General features: G+C 39.7%; 1 protein-coding gene across 8 annotated transcripts in view; it reads left to right on the top strand.

Moving 5' to 3' along the window:
- The window catches only part of UTRN (utrophin), a 331,818-nt gene that overhangs the window by 27,324 nt on the left and 287,309 nt on the right, over positions 1–17,185 (top strand). For 3 of the 8 annotated variants that reach the window (XM_015858082.2, XM_015858080.2, XM_015858083.2), the window contains exon 1: positions 2,547–2,675. The exons of 2 other annotated variants lie outside the window; for them this stretch is intronic. In XM_015858082.2, coding sequence (XP_015713568.1) covers positions 2,582–2,675 — 94 coding nt within the window. In that variant the 5' untranslated portion in view covers positions 2,547–2,581. Of the gene's footprint in view, positions 1–2,546; positions 2,676–17,185 lie in introns of those variants that run through there. 3 more of the 8 variants (XM_015858078.2, XM_015858085.2, XM_015858084.2) reach the window with 1 other exon arrangement.

Below are 17,185 nucleotides of genomic sequence, written 5' to 3' on the forward strand. Positions count from 1 at the left end.
TTTCCTAGTGTTGTTCTTTCTCTTTCCCTTTCCCATGTAGTACTTTGTGTAGGAAATGTGGCATTCAGGCCTTCTCTTAGATCTGAGTTGCCGTCTAAGCTGCAGTACTGACAAATGTTAAATGTTCCTACGTTGAGCCTAGCCTTTTTCTTCTTAATTTGTAGTAGATGGGTAAGCATAAAAGTGATTTCTATTGATGACACAATTTTACATTGGCTTGACTCTACTTTTTGCTTCTTATTGCAGTTTCAGCTGGTCTGTTTGGTTGGTCTTTTTTATCTTACACGATGATAAGAAGACTAGGCAGGCAGCCATCTACTGTTGAACTATAATAGAGTTGGTGGTATGTACAAAATTTGATTACTGCTGTCAACACCAATGTGAACAAATGAGAGCACATACTCTAGAAGAGAGCTGCTAAATAAACAGCCTACTGAATTCAGTAGTAGTAGGAATAGACCTTCTAATGAATGAAGTGTTTATGGATAGTATGTGCAAGTGCATAGAACTCTTGAGGTTTTTTTTTTTTTTTTTTATAAATGATCTCTTTAGCCTTTTTCAATTGCTTTCCTCCAGAGCTTCCATTTTTTTCTTGCTTACCAGCTTTTGTGGTTAATGCATGAATTTCACACCCCAATATTGCAGGTTTGGACAGAATTCATACCCTCACTTAAAATTCAGCATGAAAAAAAAAGCCTTCCTTAAGCTAACTTCTTTGTAGATCATTTTGGATATGAGAATTCATATTGTTAGTTCTGTCTTCATCTAGGCAAGATACGTTTTGTTTAAACTACAGAGAAACTATCCCCTCAAAAAACACCCCCCACAACCCCCACCAGTATTATTAATTTAATAAATATTCTTGGTGAATATTATTGAAATGTTGGATTTTTGGAGTAAAACTTGTAATTAGATTAAAGGGAAAAAAAAGTATTTTATCCTGTATGTGGTGTGTATTTGACAGTGACAGTCAAAGCTCCAGAGTGTGGGTTGAATTAATAGTTTCCCTCAATACCTCTAATATCTTATTTCTGAAGTTCAGAGAGCGGTGAGAGGCTCAGGCATGGTGTGGATCTAACTGCCCTCACAGGCTGCACTCCTTTGTTAAGGAGTGAGGAAGCTTGAAGTGTTGCTTCAGGAGTTGACTATTCTGCTACTTAGCATATCCTTCACATGCCTGTTGGAGGAGATCTTAATTTGGGTATGGGCATTGTGAGGGGAGAGACAGAGATAGTGTGCAACAGTGAGATGATGTATTGAATTGACAGGAAGGCTCTCGTAGGGAATGCAGGGCTGTTGGGTTGGTAATGCTTCTGGCATGCATGCATGGCTGGCTGCTAATTGTATACTTGGTAGAACTGGTGTTGTCTCTGTCTTGTGCTTTTTAAGCACATTATAAAGTTTAGATTTGCATTTGCTATGGCAAAATAAATTATTTTTGGTTTGTCTCTAAAATAGGAGTCCTAGATTTAAAGCAGTGTTTTCTTGCTTGCGTGATAGTCTTTGCTTGAGTGTTCCATGGGAACATTTGAACACAAAAGCCTGATTTAGGCCCATGAATGTATGATTGTCTTTATTCATGGAAACAAAACTCTTTTTGTATGCATTTTTCAGTCTTCAACTTTGAGGAATTCCTAAAATTGGAGGGAAAGGGGAAAAGAAAAAACAACTCACAAAACAAAGCAAGATTGACTCCTATTCCCAGTAAATAAAAATCAAGATTTTTCCTTTAGTGTATTTTTAAATTAAATTAAATTAAACCCCCCGTTTGTGTCTGTCAGGTATATGATACAGTAAACTGTGTTACACAAGCTGCTCATGAGAACTATTCTTATTGCATAACGCACCAATACAGGCAAATTAAATAGCATCTACTTTTCTGCTCCAGAAGCCAATTCATTCATGTATTGGTCCTCTCTGAATGTGATACCTGTGCTTCTGTGTTATGTTTAGTCTTCTCTTGCGTTGCTTTTTTGTGACTGCTGGAATACTGTACAGCTCAGTATTCTAGCATGTAGTTTGGAATGACATGTCTTTAAAAGCGATAGGATTGAACGTTCTCTCCATTTGATTAGAACATTGACAACAGGATGCTGAAGGTCAAGGGATTAGATTCTATACTGTTGATAAACATAGTTTAAAGGCCCATTGTAAAACTACTCTTCTGTCACAGCATTACCTCATTAGCCTCTTGCTTTACTTAACTGGAACTGCCTGACAGTGGTACCTGCATACTTAGTCAAAGTTTGTGATTTTCTTTTTTTTTTTGCCTTGATTTGGAGGCTTGTGGAGAGCCTTTATGCTGAAGTCTTGGCCCTTTTGTTTTTAAAGAGGAGAAAACATTAATTTGGCTGAAACTTGTTACTCATTTGTGCACAGTTTTTTTTTTTGTTTTTTTTTTTAAGAAGGTTTGTTTCCTGTTTGATTTGTCAGTCGCTGTGTAAGTGAACGTGTCAAACCCTCTGAGGAAAACCAATGCTTCCCTCCCCCTCAGATCCCAGCATGCTGTTCTTGTTGCGGGTATTAGTGTGCGCTTCCTCTCCATCTTCACTTTCCTGTTATTCAAAGAGCGAGCTTCATCATGAGTGTTCAAACAGCCAAAAAAGTTGCATGGAAAAAGTACAAGGTCGCTGTGCCACGGGACACTGCCATGCAGAGCTGTTATCCTTCGCTAGGTAAGAGCGTGCTTAAATGTATTTTCAAGGCTGTACTTGGTAAAATCACCAGCCACATGGATCTGTTCTTATCTTATATATGAGAGCTGCTTTTACTCATTTTGTTCAGGTTTGCTAGATGTAGCAGGAGCAGGTAGTTGCAGGTATGACAGAAAGCAGTTCAAGGGAAGGATTTTTAATAGTGTGTTTTGGTTTTGGATGCTGCTCCACTGCAAGCACTGAGAACCATGGCTGTTCAACAGCTGCTGCTGCAGGACCTGCTCCTTAATGCTTGTCACAGCTTTTCCTTTTATGCATGAAGTGCTGTTTCTTCAGCCAATTCAGCCCCCTACTTGAAAGACTTACCTGTACTTTTGTTAAGCAATACATTGTTATGATGATTTAGTATTGATTATGCCTTTATTCTGTATGTTCCTGCTTATCTGGGACTTTTCAAGCTACATATTTAGAACAGTTCTTTCAATCTTGAGGTTTTTTCTTTTTAATTTTGATGCTGTTTCAAAGGAGCAGTATTTCCTGCATGATAGAAGGAATATTTTTTGGGCCAGGATGCCCAAGAGGAGAAGAAATTGGGAGTGTTTCCCTTTCCTTTTCTTTTGGCCGTCCTGTCCCACCCATCCCTGGTGAAATTTCGTGAGTTAACTATTGCGATGTTCTGTAACTAGGCTGGCATGGTAGAAGTGAATTTGGAGATTCCTAATTCCTGAGAGTATGCACTTTAGGGGCAGTGGTTGTCAGATGAGCACTGATTATTTTCTGAATTGATACTGGGACTATGCTGATGTAGAACTGACCAACCCACAGAAACAGCAGTCAATTTCATTCAGATTGAATTTGGACATGATATATGTAGTTGTACGAAAGCTGGAGTCTGAATTTTTCTTACAGCAAGAAAAGAAAAACTTCTTGAGACATAGTGGCAAGATGGCTAATTTTAAATAAAATGTTGGACTGAAGCTCTGGTCTTACATGAGCTTGCTTTTATAACAATGAAATGTGTTTGGATTTATGCCAGCTGATCTGAGATCAAAAACTTTTCCTTTACGGCTCAACATGAACTGTTAGAGCAGTTGAAAATGTTGAGAGAAATCTGTAAAGTGAGTAGGGTGGCTTTTCACTGTGATTCTGGAGAACTTGTAACGTTGCAGGTCAGATATCTGGTGTTCTTCAAAATCCATGTATTCATCCTGCTAAAGAGATACACCTTCAGTTGATTTCTTTTGTATGCAGATAGGACAAAGTGGTGTTTTTGTGCATGTTTGATTTCTTTGTTGGTGCCTGTCTGTCACACACTGGTGTGTGAAACTCTTTAGCGTTAAGGATGGCTTTGCATTTGTTAGTGCGCTTGAGCAGGAAGTGCTTAGCGACTGTTTCTTAAAGGCCAGTAGTTCCCTATGAGTTGAGAGCCCACTGTGTTTGAAAGCATATATGTCGTGGCCGGTATATTGCAACTGGAGTTGTTTTGTCATCAAACATCAGGATTTTTTCTAAGAAATTTCCTGTATGGCAATGTTGTGAAGCTTTCATAAAGTGGAGGTCTGTAGACTTGCTTTCTGAGAGACTGACGTTCTGAAATTCACTGTTGTCTGTTCAGTCTTATACACATTTTCCACTTTGCATTGGGAGGCTTTGACAGACTTGTGACTTTAGACTATTGAGAAATAAACAGAGAAGAAGAAAAGAAGGTAGAAGGAGAGAGGCGTGGAAGAGAAGACTAGAGAACTAAAAACTGAAAGTGAAAGGTGAAATCTCTGGGTAGGGTCAAGAAGCGATCTTTCTCCAAACAAGACTGAATTTTCAGTAATTTCAGTAATTCAGTGCTAGAAATGTGGGGAAAAAAGGGTAAACAAAAGTTAGTGGTGTGTAACTGTTTCTTCACACTCGTCAGCATTCACATAAATCCAGAATATAAATAACAGGGAGACGTTTAGAGAAGTTTATGTACAGCTTGTGTGCACTCAGCTCTTTGGCCAGAAGGTTTAAGGGTTATTTATTAGCTTGTAAATTTTGCAGTGTTGGCAGAGGTGCAGCTCTGGTCTTGTTGGTTTGTTTGTTCAAATGCTATGGATTTCCTGAATGACAAGAAACACAGCTGTGTGAGAAGTGGTGGGGGCTGGGAGCAGCGAGATTGGAGCCAATATCTGGAAAAATGTGCACATGTAGGTGAGTTCAGGTGAAGCCTCACTGAATAAGTTTTCCATCCTCTGAAGACTGAACAGCATAGAAAAAAGGTTGGAGGAGGCTCTCTACTCCTCTATTCCAAACCTGACATGCAAAAGAGACTTTCATTTTTTTGGGGGGTGGTCTTGAACCTGCTTGTTGTTTCTTGGTTGCATGGCTGGTATTGTTTCATAGTTTCGTGCGGGTTGGAAGGGACCTTAGAGATCATCGAGTCCAGCCCCCAGGATTCGAGCCTCTGTGTAGCAGAGCGGCACTTCTACCACTTGCGCCACAGGGGGGATTCGAACTAATAACTGCCTGCTGTTCTCCTCTCCCCTTCTTTATGTAAGCATTGCTTATCCAAACTAAGATTGTCATAAGGCTGTCTACTGTTGTCCTTTGAATGGGAGTGACTTAATTCATCTTGGAATTTGTCAAAACCAGAAGTACTTCTGATGTGGCTTTTAACTTGTGAAGTAGTGTTAAACGCTTTGGAAAACAACACAGGGTAGCCTGTAGTGGAAACTGTAGTGTCAGATCTTTACAATGAGCATGTTATGTTTGAGTTGGAAACATACTCATGCTAAATATGTTTTTCTCTTGTAATGAGATGTCCTTATTTATGTAAAAAGGTTTAATCTCCTAAAAACCTGGAAAGCCTCTCAGGTTAGTGCTGCAAGTGCAGAGGCACTGGTGGTAGACTGTGTGGTGCCCAGCCATGGCCAGATCTGAATCTCTACCTGAGAGGATATGAGCACATCTCTCCTGTTCTTTGCTGTTCCATGCTGTGAAAAAGGATTTACGTTCTTTCAGGAAAACTTCTGAAACTGTTCCAGGAAAGTTATTGGGCTACAATGTGTTCATATTTATGTATACATACCCTACCTAGCAGCATTTTCTATGGGTTTTTTTTAGTTATTTTTTCTTACCTTAATTGCCTAATTATCAAGGTGAATGCCCCCCTGCCACTTGAAGAGGGGATTCCTCACCCCACATCAAGGAGGTAGAAAAAAGTTGCTGGTTATTTAAACCCTTCTTAAGGGTTCACTCTGGCTCAGCTTCCATAAAATGCCAACTCATGTAGCACTCTGCAGTAGTTGGATAACCTTTGTTACTTCTTGTTCATAACGTTGTGAACAGAAGTAAAAGAGTACAGTTTACACTTTGTGTGAGCTAACGGTTGTTCAGTACCACACTCTGTTATGTTTTCATAGGGGTTTATCAATAGTTCAACAGTGCTTGGTGGTGGGATTTTTCTGGTTTGTTTTTAATTGTGCGTTTAGCTTCTGTTAACAGTTGTGTATTCCTCCTTCTGTAGCCTCCCTATGGAGATCCTAGGAAGGCTAGATGATGAATTAATAACTTCCTGTCAGGTGGGAAGGAATTTATCTGTGTTCTCACAAGATGCATGCACTGATAGCAGCTTGAAATTGTTTTATCATGAGACCATAAGCTGCTACAATAGTAAAAATAATATTTACTGTATTGCTCATGTTACCGTGAGCAGTTGTGAAGCCCTGGGTTGGTCAGTTTATTTAGCAGAGTTATGCTGGAGGATCAAATTTGTTTCATTTAAAACAACTCTGGCTCTTGAACACATGGAAACTGTATATTTCTTTCTTGGCAACGACGCCAAGATGCTGCTGAATGCATTTTGAAATACAGCGTAGTTTTAGATGAAGCACACAAGAACAGATCATTTTCGTATTACACAGTTATATTTTGAGTTTCCACATGAACTGTTTTTAAAGACTTTTTTTTTTAGCTCTCTTCTTCCCATGTATGTTGAATTACTGCATGCATATGTATGCTGAAAAAGTGGATAACATTTTCTGTTTTCTTGTAACCCAGTCACTTCTCCAAGCCACAGGGGAGCTTTTTGCAATTGGATGAAGTCTGTGCCCCTTTGCATTGTCGGATGCAGCAGTGCCCATGACTCACTCTTGCCATATGGAGAAAATGTGAATAATCTGATGTTGGTTCACTTTTATGTTTTCACTGAAATGTTCTGACCCTTAACTGGAGGGCTCCGTATGCTTCCTGTTGTGGTCCCTTATGAATAGGCAGGAATTGGCAAGAATATGCTCTGCTATGTGACCTAATTTGTGTGGCGTCTGGGTGGAGTGCATTGTGATCGTCACCGAGCGGGCGGCTGAGAATGTGAGCCTGAGCAGTTCCCTCACCGACCCTTCCAGCGGAGAAATGTGCACTTGTTTTACAAGGGCAGAGGGGAATTGTCATCTGAGTTCAGAAGGGCAGCAAAAAGAACAGTTAAAAGGCTCTCTTCTGAAATTCAGAAGCAGAGGGAGGGGCGGTGGCTGAGCCTGTGCAATGTGGAGCAACAGCCTGCAGCTTTCCTGTGTCCCCAGACCAAGCCTGGCATGGAGCAGCGCTCACTGACTTCATGTACTATCTGGCATTTGCTGTCATCTCTATGGATTACAGCAGGAGAGTTATAGCTATCTTTTTCTAATTGTGGATTTCATAATAAGCCTATGAAACCTCTCTTATTGCTATAAAACATTATTCAGGCTTGCTTAGCTATTCTGGGTGTGATCAACTTGAACTTAGGGCCTGAGATGTGTTAATTTACAGGATGTAGATGCAATGTTATGTTTTATGCCTGGAATGCAAAGTGGGCTGGGTAGATTCTGGAACTATGACTGACCATCTTAGTAAAAGATCACATGCTTTCCATCGTGCTAGTAAACCATCTAAAAGAGGAAAATACCGAGTTTTTAGCTAAGGCTAACTCCATAAGGAGATGTATATGGGATGATCTGGCAGGTCCTGTCCCTGTGTGTTCTTGCTGGTGGTGGTGGCTGGTTTGAGCCTGGCACTTTGGTAGGTTGAGTCTGAGCTGCGTGTTCTTCCATACACCTATGCTTTGAGGTTACCTTCCTTGGATGGAGAGGAAGTCATGCTATGTTTCATGGCTTTGTGGAGCAGAGCCTGTATTATCACTTATTTTCTTTCAGATGTACTGTTCTAGTACAGGAAGGGTATCACTCAATCACTTTAAACTTCAGATTGTTTTAAAAGATCCTTAGCTGGCTTGGTATGCTGCAACACAGAATACTTCTAAAGAGATTCACAAAACACACTGCGCAGACTACTGAAATCAATTTCTGCCCCAAGCTATAATAAAAATAATATTTACTTGGCCTGTATGACTGAAGTCTCTTCGTATATAAAGGAAAATATTTCTTTTTCAGTGCAGCTTTCGAGGTAGCAAAGCGATAATGAAGTCTGTACTTTCTGAAAGGGAGAACAAGTCCCCCCAGATAAAGAACTGATGAACTAAATAACCACTGGTAGCAACAGCCTCTATGCAAATTTTTGTCAAATCTATCAGATATGCTTCTTTGTAAAACATTAGTTGCCGTTTCTCCATTTCTAACCCAGAAAGCAAGTAAATAAGATTATGGTCTTTCTAGTAGCTGAAGTGAAAACTTGGAATCGAATATTTGAAAACAAATCTGTGTAACTAACTAACATTCATTTTAGTTTTTCTAATTTTCTGTCATGGGGGTCTTGAATTGTGTTTTTGCCCAAACATCTTGCTATGAATTCTTTAGTAGTTTTCCTTTCAAGGAATAAGTTTTAAGGTTCATTTTGCTTATGACAACTTGAGATTCAAGATTATACTCTCAACTTCTTAGCACTTTGCAAAAGAAAAGTGGAAAATACTGTCAGTTTATGTCTCACCATCATTCCTGTATCCATGTTCTTAAAATATCATGTCAGTGTTTCTTATCTAATCTCCAAGGAATAAATGGGGTTGGGGAGGAAGTGGGGGGGGGGGGCGGGAAGAAAGTTCCCAGTAGGAACTGGGACTTTTGCAGATAACTTTCCTGTAGGGGCATGCTTCAATCTATTCTTTATCAACCTTGAGTCAGCCACAACGACCAAGCTCATTTTGCAGTATTTCTCCTATGGTTTTAGGTCTGATGTGGTTTTATTGCTGTCTTTGGTATAATCAAGTGGTAAGTAGTGTTCTCTTGAGGAAAAAAAAAAGAGATCTGTTATTTATTTTCCAGTGTACAGTACCAACCTTCTATTGGAAATGTATTAATTTTTGAGTAACTTATTCAAGATTTTAACCAGGGCTCTTTTGCTGTTTTGGCAGTTGAAAGAGAAACCCAAAAAGCCAACCACAATGTGTAGTCCTGTGATAGTTCACTTTGGCAACAGGTGAATATCAGAAAACAGTGATGTTTAAATTCATTGTTAGCATCAAATGATTTATATGAATAATAGTGTGCAATACTATAACACACTTCTTTTGTGTGTAGAACATTCATCTTGTCTCTCTGGGATATTTTTCTTAAATTTATTAGCAAAAAAAAGCCCAACAGCTTCAGGAGTGGTATTCTCAAGAGTTGAGCTGGAATTATTTTATGGCCAGGTAAACTGTTATGCTGCCTTATCTGACGTTCTTCCTTGAACTACAGGGAAACGTTTTTCTGTATGAAAGGCAGAAAAGATGCTTTATGGCAGTTGATAATGTCTTCTTTTAAATGCAGAGCAGCTTTGTTGTTCATCCCCTGTGAGGGGTTGACCTGGCTGGCTGTCAGATGCTCTCCCAGCTGCACTCTCATGTCCCCACTCCTCAGCAGGACTGAGGGAAGAAAAAAAAGATAGAAAAGCTTCTGAGTTGAAATATGGGTGAGGAGTTTGTTTGCTACTTACCATTGTGAGCAAAGCAGACTTCATTTGAGGAGAAGTATTTTCATTAGCAATGAAATAAATTACAGTTGGATAGTGAGAAACAAATCTTGGATCTCTATACCATGCTCCTTTCTGGGCTCAACTGTGATAGGTTCCTTTCCTCCTGACTACTGTTTGAACACTGCAGGGTGATGAGGATGCGATCAGTCCACAGCGGCTCCTCCCTGCCACTCCTTCCTCCTCCTTACAACTTCCTGCTTCAGCAGGCATTTATTCCATGGGGTGCAGTCCTTCTGGGCATATTCACCATGTTCCCTGTGGAGTCCTTTTACTCAGGGGGACAGCATTTTCACCCAGTCTTCTGTGTGGGCTGCAGGGGAGCTTCTGCTTTGTGTCTGGAGTACCTCCCTCCTGTGCTCCTTCTGTGCTGACCTTGGTGTCCACAGGGCTGTTTCTCATTTCTCACTCCTTTCTTTGCCTTGCAGTGTTCTGTCCTTTCTTCAGTATGTTTCCTGGGTGCATCACCAGGTTGCTTGCTGGGCTGAGCAATGTCCAGCACAAGACAGCCTGGCCAGTCTTTGCAGAGCTGCCCCCTGCCAGCCTTTGGGCACTTGCACTCCATGCCAATGCATCCCTTCTGTAGGGATTATGACTTGGCTTGTCGGTGTGAAGGATGTAAATGGTCCATGAATTTAACCCCTTATAGTCCATTCTGCTGTGATGTGGGCCCGCTGCAGGTTTTCCTTGTAGTAAATACAGGGGGGAAGACAATCCTTTCTGGACATTCAGCCTGTTGACATACCAGATAATGATAGCTGTGTGTCTGCTTGGTAGATAAGAGCTGTCCTGGAAAATGAATCTTTCTGCCACTCCAGTGACAAGTAGGCATTCTTTAATGTATAGTTTCCAAGAAGCCTCAGCTGTGGTGCCCAGATTAAACCCAGCGATGCTCTCCAAAAGAGACCTAAATGTTTCCAAATTGCAGTGTAAATATTAAATGAATGCAAAGACCACTTCAAGGCTTGCAAGTGGAGCAGACATCTTGATTAGGAGCTGAATAATGCATGAACAGAAATGTAACGAGTGTGGGTGACAGGGCAGTGTCTTTATACTGTGCCTGACTCAGGTGAGTCCAGATGAAGTAGAGCAGAGATCTCCTTTACTACTTTAGGTGTAGCTCCTGTTCAGCACGAAACAGAAATGGTATTTTGTGTTACTACTTACATAGGCTCTTCTTTTTGCTGTAACGTGTGTAAGAGGTTGAGTGTGTGTGTGTGTGTGTAAAGCTTTTTGTGTCCGCTTTGGACTGGCAGACTTCCTGTTTATAGACAACTTCTGGTTGATAGAAACTGTGTCTTTGTAAGCATACTGTGCTCACTTGGTATATACTGATAGTAAAAGGAGTTTGTCTTTTAATATATTATGGGAATTTGAAGATCAGTGGGAATTTGAAGATCAGTGGGAATGAAAAAGCCTGCGTATCTAAATTATGTCTTTAAATAGAGTTGGTTTTTATTTATGAGAACAGCTAGCTTTTCATGGCAGGTGTGTGCAGCCAACCCTGAGCAAGAGCACATGTTTAAAACCTGTTATCCAGAAATTTCCAGATGCTAAAAATTCGGCTCTTATTCTGAAATAAACTTATATAGATTGGAAAATAATTCAAACTGTGATTCAACAAATGTATTAATACTGGTGGAAATAAGGTTTTGCTGATAGTAATGTTTTCATGTACCTTCCTTTATGGTGTATGATTATTTAAAAAAACAAAACAAAACAAAAAGCTGAAGCTATTTAGAGGCAAACAGACTTGTATTAAATATTTGGCAGCCTTTGAAACAGTAGTGATCAGCTGCTAAGCAGGTGAAATGTTATGCAGTACTGCGTTTAATCACTCTATTATTATTTTTAATGGCCTCAAATGAAGTAGCCTGCAGGAGCAGTAGGACTGGTTTACATCCAAGGATATACAGGACAAGCAGATGCTTTCCAGCCCTCTTGCTGATGTTTTATGGCACATCTTATTTCCTTCTCACTGCCTTCTCTCTGATCCCTATTGCAGTGTGCACAAAACGATGAGCTCTGAATCTGGCCCTTTCCAGGCTGATACAGGGTGAGTCAGGTCACAGTGACAGAACTTTTGTATTCATACGATAGTGTTGTCCCAGCAAATATTCTTGAACATTATACACAGCAGAGTCTTCACTGGCAAATAATTAGCTATTGTTTTGACAGTGTTAAAGCACTCTTTATCTGTAAGATAGGAGACATTTGGCTAGCCTAAAAAAAATCACTGTAGCTGTTTAATATAAAACAAAAGGCAAGCGTATGCATTTGTGTGCACAAATTATTGGTGTCTAGAGGAATTCTAGGAAACTAAATTTTCCGCAGCAGATCTGTAGTTTAGTATGCAGTCCTGCCTGAGCCATGTATCCCAATTCAATCACAGATTGGATGTTGCAGCATGAATAAATCTGGATTCACCATCTTTTTTGTAGTGTAGTCCACGGGAGCATGGATTCTGTGGGAGAAGACTTATCGTTTTAGCAGTAACTCCATGAAAAGTTTTGAAACAGCTGGATCATCTGATGGACTTGTTTTATTATTGATTGCCTTACAATGGAAGAATACTCTCCTATTTAATAAATCTTGGAAACTTTATTTTTTCTCCATCTCTATATTCATTCGCCTGTGGTATTTTTGTGCTAGCAAAAATGAATTATTGAGCCTTTAACTTTGTGAGAAACACAGACCAAATATATGATGGAGGAAGAGTTGAAACAAAGTTCCGAGTTGGTGACTTATGTTATCAAAGACATTTCCTTGAGTGGTGTTAAGTGATGTTTTCTAAAAACTTTCCTCTAGAGCAGTACTGCTAACAGTATTTATGTTGTATGTGTATGGTGTTTTTTCCTGTGATCTCTATTTTTCCTGCTGTTCAGTTGCATTTAAGTACCTCCTTGAATATCTTTGATAAATACCTTCAGTTTCTCAGGCTCTCATTTTATCCACTCTTTCCTCGTACTAAAACATTATATTTCTGTATTTCTTTCTTAACCCTACAAAATAGTGCATTTTAATTTGTTTCTGTCTTACCTCCTCCCTGTATTCCTTTCTACTGTTCTGTGGTTTGGAGACTGACATAATCCAGGAGCTAGATGATGGACTTGAAATTGGGCTAGAGATGATGTGTTCATCTCTATGTTACAACATCTTGTTTCATCCTTACCCACTCCTAAAGCTCTGTAGATCCCTCTTCATCCATAATGGTACTTTCCCGTATGGGTCTCTCTCACTCTGCTAGCAGTAGAACTCATTCTGTTCTGCGAAGACCCTATTTTCCCTCCTTCCCTAGATAGTATAGCCTGGCAGCAGTTCTTTGTCATTTTTCTAATGCTCCCTTACTGATCCCAAATTACATTGTGCATTTGGAGGGCAGAAGGACTGTAGTCATCCTTATTTGCTGCTCCTTTCTTTCTATAGCTGTATAAAGACTTGAAGAATAATAGAGAAGAGTTGTGACATGAATAGAAGAAGTGGAACAATGTGAACAATGTGACTCTGATTATAGACAAGACTAGAGCTTCTGAGCTTTTATTTATTTAGCCTTTGGCAAGTTGTTATTTTTTTTTATTGTATACTTATCTCTGCAGGACTACAGAGAAGCCTCTTGCATACAGAAGACTGTAATTAAATGCACCAAAATTCAAGCTGGCATAATAGCTTGCAAAGTCAGTACTTAGTCACACTAATTCTTTTGAGAGCAAAATTCTTGCCATGTATTCCTTTTCTTAGTCTCTTTAGAGCTCTTCCCTTTGACATCCTGGCAATCCTTTTTAGTCTTTCACTCGATTTTTCACTTGTCACCTAAAACATTTTGGAGTTGTTTATCTGAATAAATAGAAGTTTGCAGAAATGTTCTTCTGCAGCCAATCATGCCAGTCCATAGTTGAGCTTGGGAGGGGAATTGAGGGGAGCTTGAGGGGGAATGATAGCAACATGTAGTAACGTAACTGTTTAACAAAGGGAAGACTGTATTGCTTCTGATCACTTGATTTTTACCCTTCAAGAGAGAATTTCAATTTGCAAACATTGTGAACAGTGATAATATTTCTTGCGTTATCTGGGCAAATAGAGGGTCAGTCACTGTAAGTTTTCAAAGGGCCTTTGGTCCTGCTCTGCCAACTCACAGGCTGTGCAGCTGCAGGAATTTCTTTCTAGCTTCTTTTAGGTGATAAGCTTCATGAGTGTTTGTGTCTTCTAACTGACTCTCCTGCTGCCCCAGGTTGGTCCTATCTGTCAGCAGGGGAAATATGAGCAGTGTACTGCAGCCTGCTCTGTGATGTTTCAGACAGCTGTGTGCATGAGTTCACGTGCTCTACTGTAAGTCATTATGACTGTTCAGCAACCTTGCTTGTCTTCTATGGCTAACAAAATATTTTAACTTTCAGGAGTGCCCTACCATAGCAGTAGCATGGAAAATCAGAAGTGGTAGATGGCACTCAATTACAGGTCTTTGGATGCGTAGATCTGCTTTGCGGTGTGTGAGTTATATTGCGTTGTAGACAAACTGTATGTATGTTTTTGTTTGTTTGTTTGTTTTTTTAAAAACAATAGAAACAACAACATCAACAACAAAACCATGAAAACAAATAATGAACAAAAGAAGCTCCAAACACAGCTGGTTTTGTGATTCCTCCTTGGACTGTGTTCTGAGGTAACAAACAGCCGAGGAAAAATCTTGGAATGGCTGTTAGAGTTAAGGCATTCAAAGCTTTCAACTGTATTCATATTATAATATTTAAGGTAATATGCTAAAGTGGAACAACTCAAAAGAGCTATGTAGGTGAAAAATGGAATCCAACTAAATTGTAGTCTTTATAACACTATCACCAAGTAGCCAGGCATTCTTACTGCTGTACTTCGTAGTTTGTCACAGGTGAAGCGCATCATTTTGAGGTTTTGAAATTTGAAAATCTTATGAATGTTTGTGAAGTTAGTTTGTTACAGTAGCTTTCTCATTCAGAGAAGTGTAAATACATGTTAAATGGAAAGCAGTTCAATAGAAAGTCTCTCTTTTCCTCATTCGGAAACCACATAAAAGTGAATCTCCTTACTTTGATAAAGAGCCAATCCTTTTGCATGCTTCTGAGATTGTATGCCTGCTTTCTCCCTGTTTCCTCTCTCTCTCTTATTTTCCCTTTCACCTCTGGATGAATATACATTAATCCAAACCCTTTTCAGCCTGCTCAAATACAGTCTGGCTTTGCTTTGCCACTGCTGTTTATTGCTGAGGAGTGCTCCTATGTCATGTCTGATAGGTCTGGCCTTTGGCTATGCTAAAGTGCACAACTCTTGTTTTCACAAGGCTTATTATGTATATTTTTTGAGGAGGTGTTTTCTGGAGAGAGATATTTTATATATTATATTCCCAGTACTATTTGTAGTAAGAAATCTTATTTGTTTCTACTTGAAAATAATGTTTTTCTTGGGGGAGAAGGGGGTGAGGTTGGAGTGAGGGCGGTGGTGTGAAAGCTTCTGAGGAAATTCTCCCTTGCATTATGTTAGTCAGCAATGGTGATGCCATCCTGGCTTCTTTTCAGATTTTTTACTTTTTAAATACTGATCTTGTTTTTAATCCAGTAGTACTCTGGGAAAGAAGAAACATTTCTTTTCTTTCTTTTTTTTTTTTTTTTAATTAAAATATCTCAGGTGAAATGCTCTAAATTTCAAGATAAACGTTCAATTTGAGCATATTATCATTTTATGTTACAGCAGTGCTTTTGTCAGCTATATATAGAGATTTCATTCTGTATTTTTTTTCTACTCTGATGTGCCCCGCCCCCCCCCGCCCCCCCCCCTTTATTCCTGGGAGTAAAGGTTAATTTGCCATGCAGATGTATTCCTCTCCTCAAAATAAATGAATTAAGCCAGCCAAGGGTCTTTTTCACTGACACAGATTTGGCTATATTAGAGATTTGTTATTAGTGACATCCACGTGTGTTTTCCATAAACCAAACCAATGTAGCGGTGCTACCAAAACTTAGCGGTGTATGTCAGTACTTCAGTGTTGATTTATGCCTATTGGTGATTAAAAGCAATGTTTCTTCCTGTGTTGAATGCTAGTTTTCGTTGCAGAGGTCATTCAAAGACACAAGTTTTTGTAGAAATAATTCCTCCTTTAGGAAAATTCCCAGGTAGAATTCTTGTCTACGTTAGGTAGCAAATTGTGTTGCAGGTCTGTTTTTAAAAGGTCTTGACTGCTTACCAAAGTAATAATTATCTTCTGCTGGCAGTTTGAACATTGAAATTGGTGTGATGGGACTGTTTGTTGTGCTTGCATCTCTTCAAACCACGTGCTCTGATTTACTATTCATGTTGAATTTAGGTGAGATGATCAAGGGACAGTGTTCCTGGAAGGCATGCTCTTCAAGGTTCAGCAAAAGCCCCCTTCAGCCCGGTGTGGTACCTGTGGTAGTGTCCACAGGTAGATGCCACATGCTTGTACTTCTTCCATAATTAAATCTTCAGCAGTACTTCCTCTAATATACCTTACTTCTCAGTGGTTTGCGTTTCTTTATCCATAAATTATAAACACCTTTCTGTGGACTCTTTAATTCCACCAGCTTATCTTGCAGCTTTTTAAGCTCATTTATATTAGTGCCCTCATTTGTTTTGCTTTCACTGGACTTTAGTGCCATTAATTTTGGTACTGAGGCTGCAAGCTTCAGCCTTGCTGAGGCAAGGGAACCCTCTCCTGCAGTAATTTTTGTCAGTGGGTGAAAGAGAGATCTGGGGATGCTGAGCTCTGGAACTGGGTCTGCTTGGCAGCTGTTTTCAGGTGAGGTTTGAATCCTGAGCCTGCATGATATATGACTGCTTAACACCAATGAAGGTGCGCAAAACCCTTCTGGTAAATGCACTCAGGGGAGGGTTACACCTGCAAGTATAACTGATCTATCGGAGTTGTTGCTGGAGGCAGTAGTAATAATCTGATTTGTAATTGCCTGCTCTCATTAGATGAGCTTGCTTTCCATGTAGTCTGTTTCTAGGTAGGTAACAGTGAAACATCTGTTCCAAATTTTACATGCCCTCACAAACCCTTTTGATGACAGTGCTCAGAATCCACATTATTACAGGTTTCAACACAGTCCTCCTAAAAGCTGGCCATTAAATAATAAAAGCATGGAGATTGGGACTAAGTACACATAATCCTTTACTTAAACAGCTGGCTACTGACATTCCTTGGCTCAGATTCTACCAAAGCCTGACAGACTTTGAGCTTAGGTTGCTCTGCTCTTGTGTTTCTGAATCTTCTCCAGTTTTGGGTACCCCATTTGGAGTGGTGTGTCCCACAGGAACTTTCTGAAATGAAGTGAGAAATCTTATGTAGGCTCACATTGAAGATCACTGTCTTGTTTGCATAATTACTATTTTAATGCATTCTGATATTCATCCTGCAATTGTTAAACAATTCATTTACCTTCATAGCAGTTAATCAGGAAGGGGTTCAACTTTGGGGGCTAATTAATAACTAAGCCAGGGAAGGAAGCCGGAGTTTAATTGAATGCAGAACTAGCAGCACCTCAACCTTCTGCTGAACTGATCAAACCACAGACTTGCCAGAAGCTGTAAGAAAGGACCATTCATAACACTTCACTCTACTTTATCTTTTAGTT

Source organism: Coturnix japonica, chromosome 3, assembly GCF_001577835.2.
Source record: "Coturnix japonica isolate 7356 chromosome 3, Coturnix japonica 2.1, whole genome shotgun sequence".
In the NCBI taxonomy this organism is placed as follows: domain Eukaryota; kingdom Metazoa; phylum Chordata; class Aves; order Galliformes; family Phasianidae; genus Coturnix; species Coturnix japonica.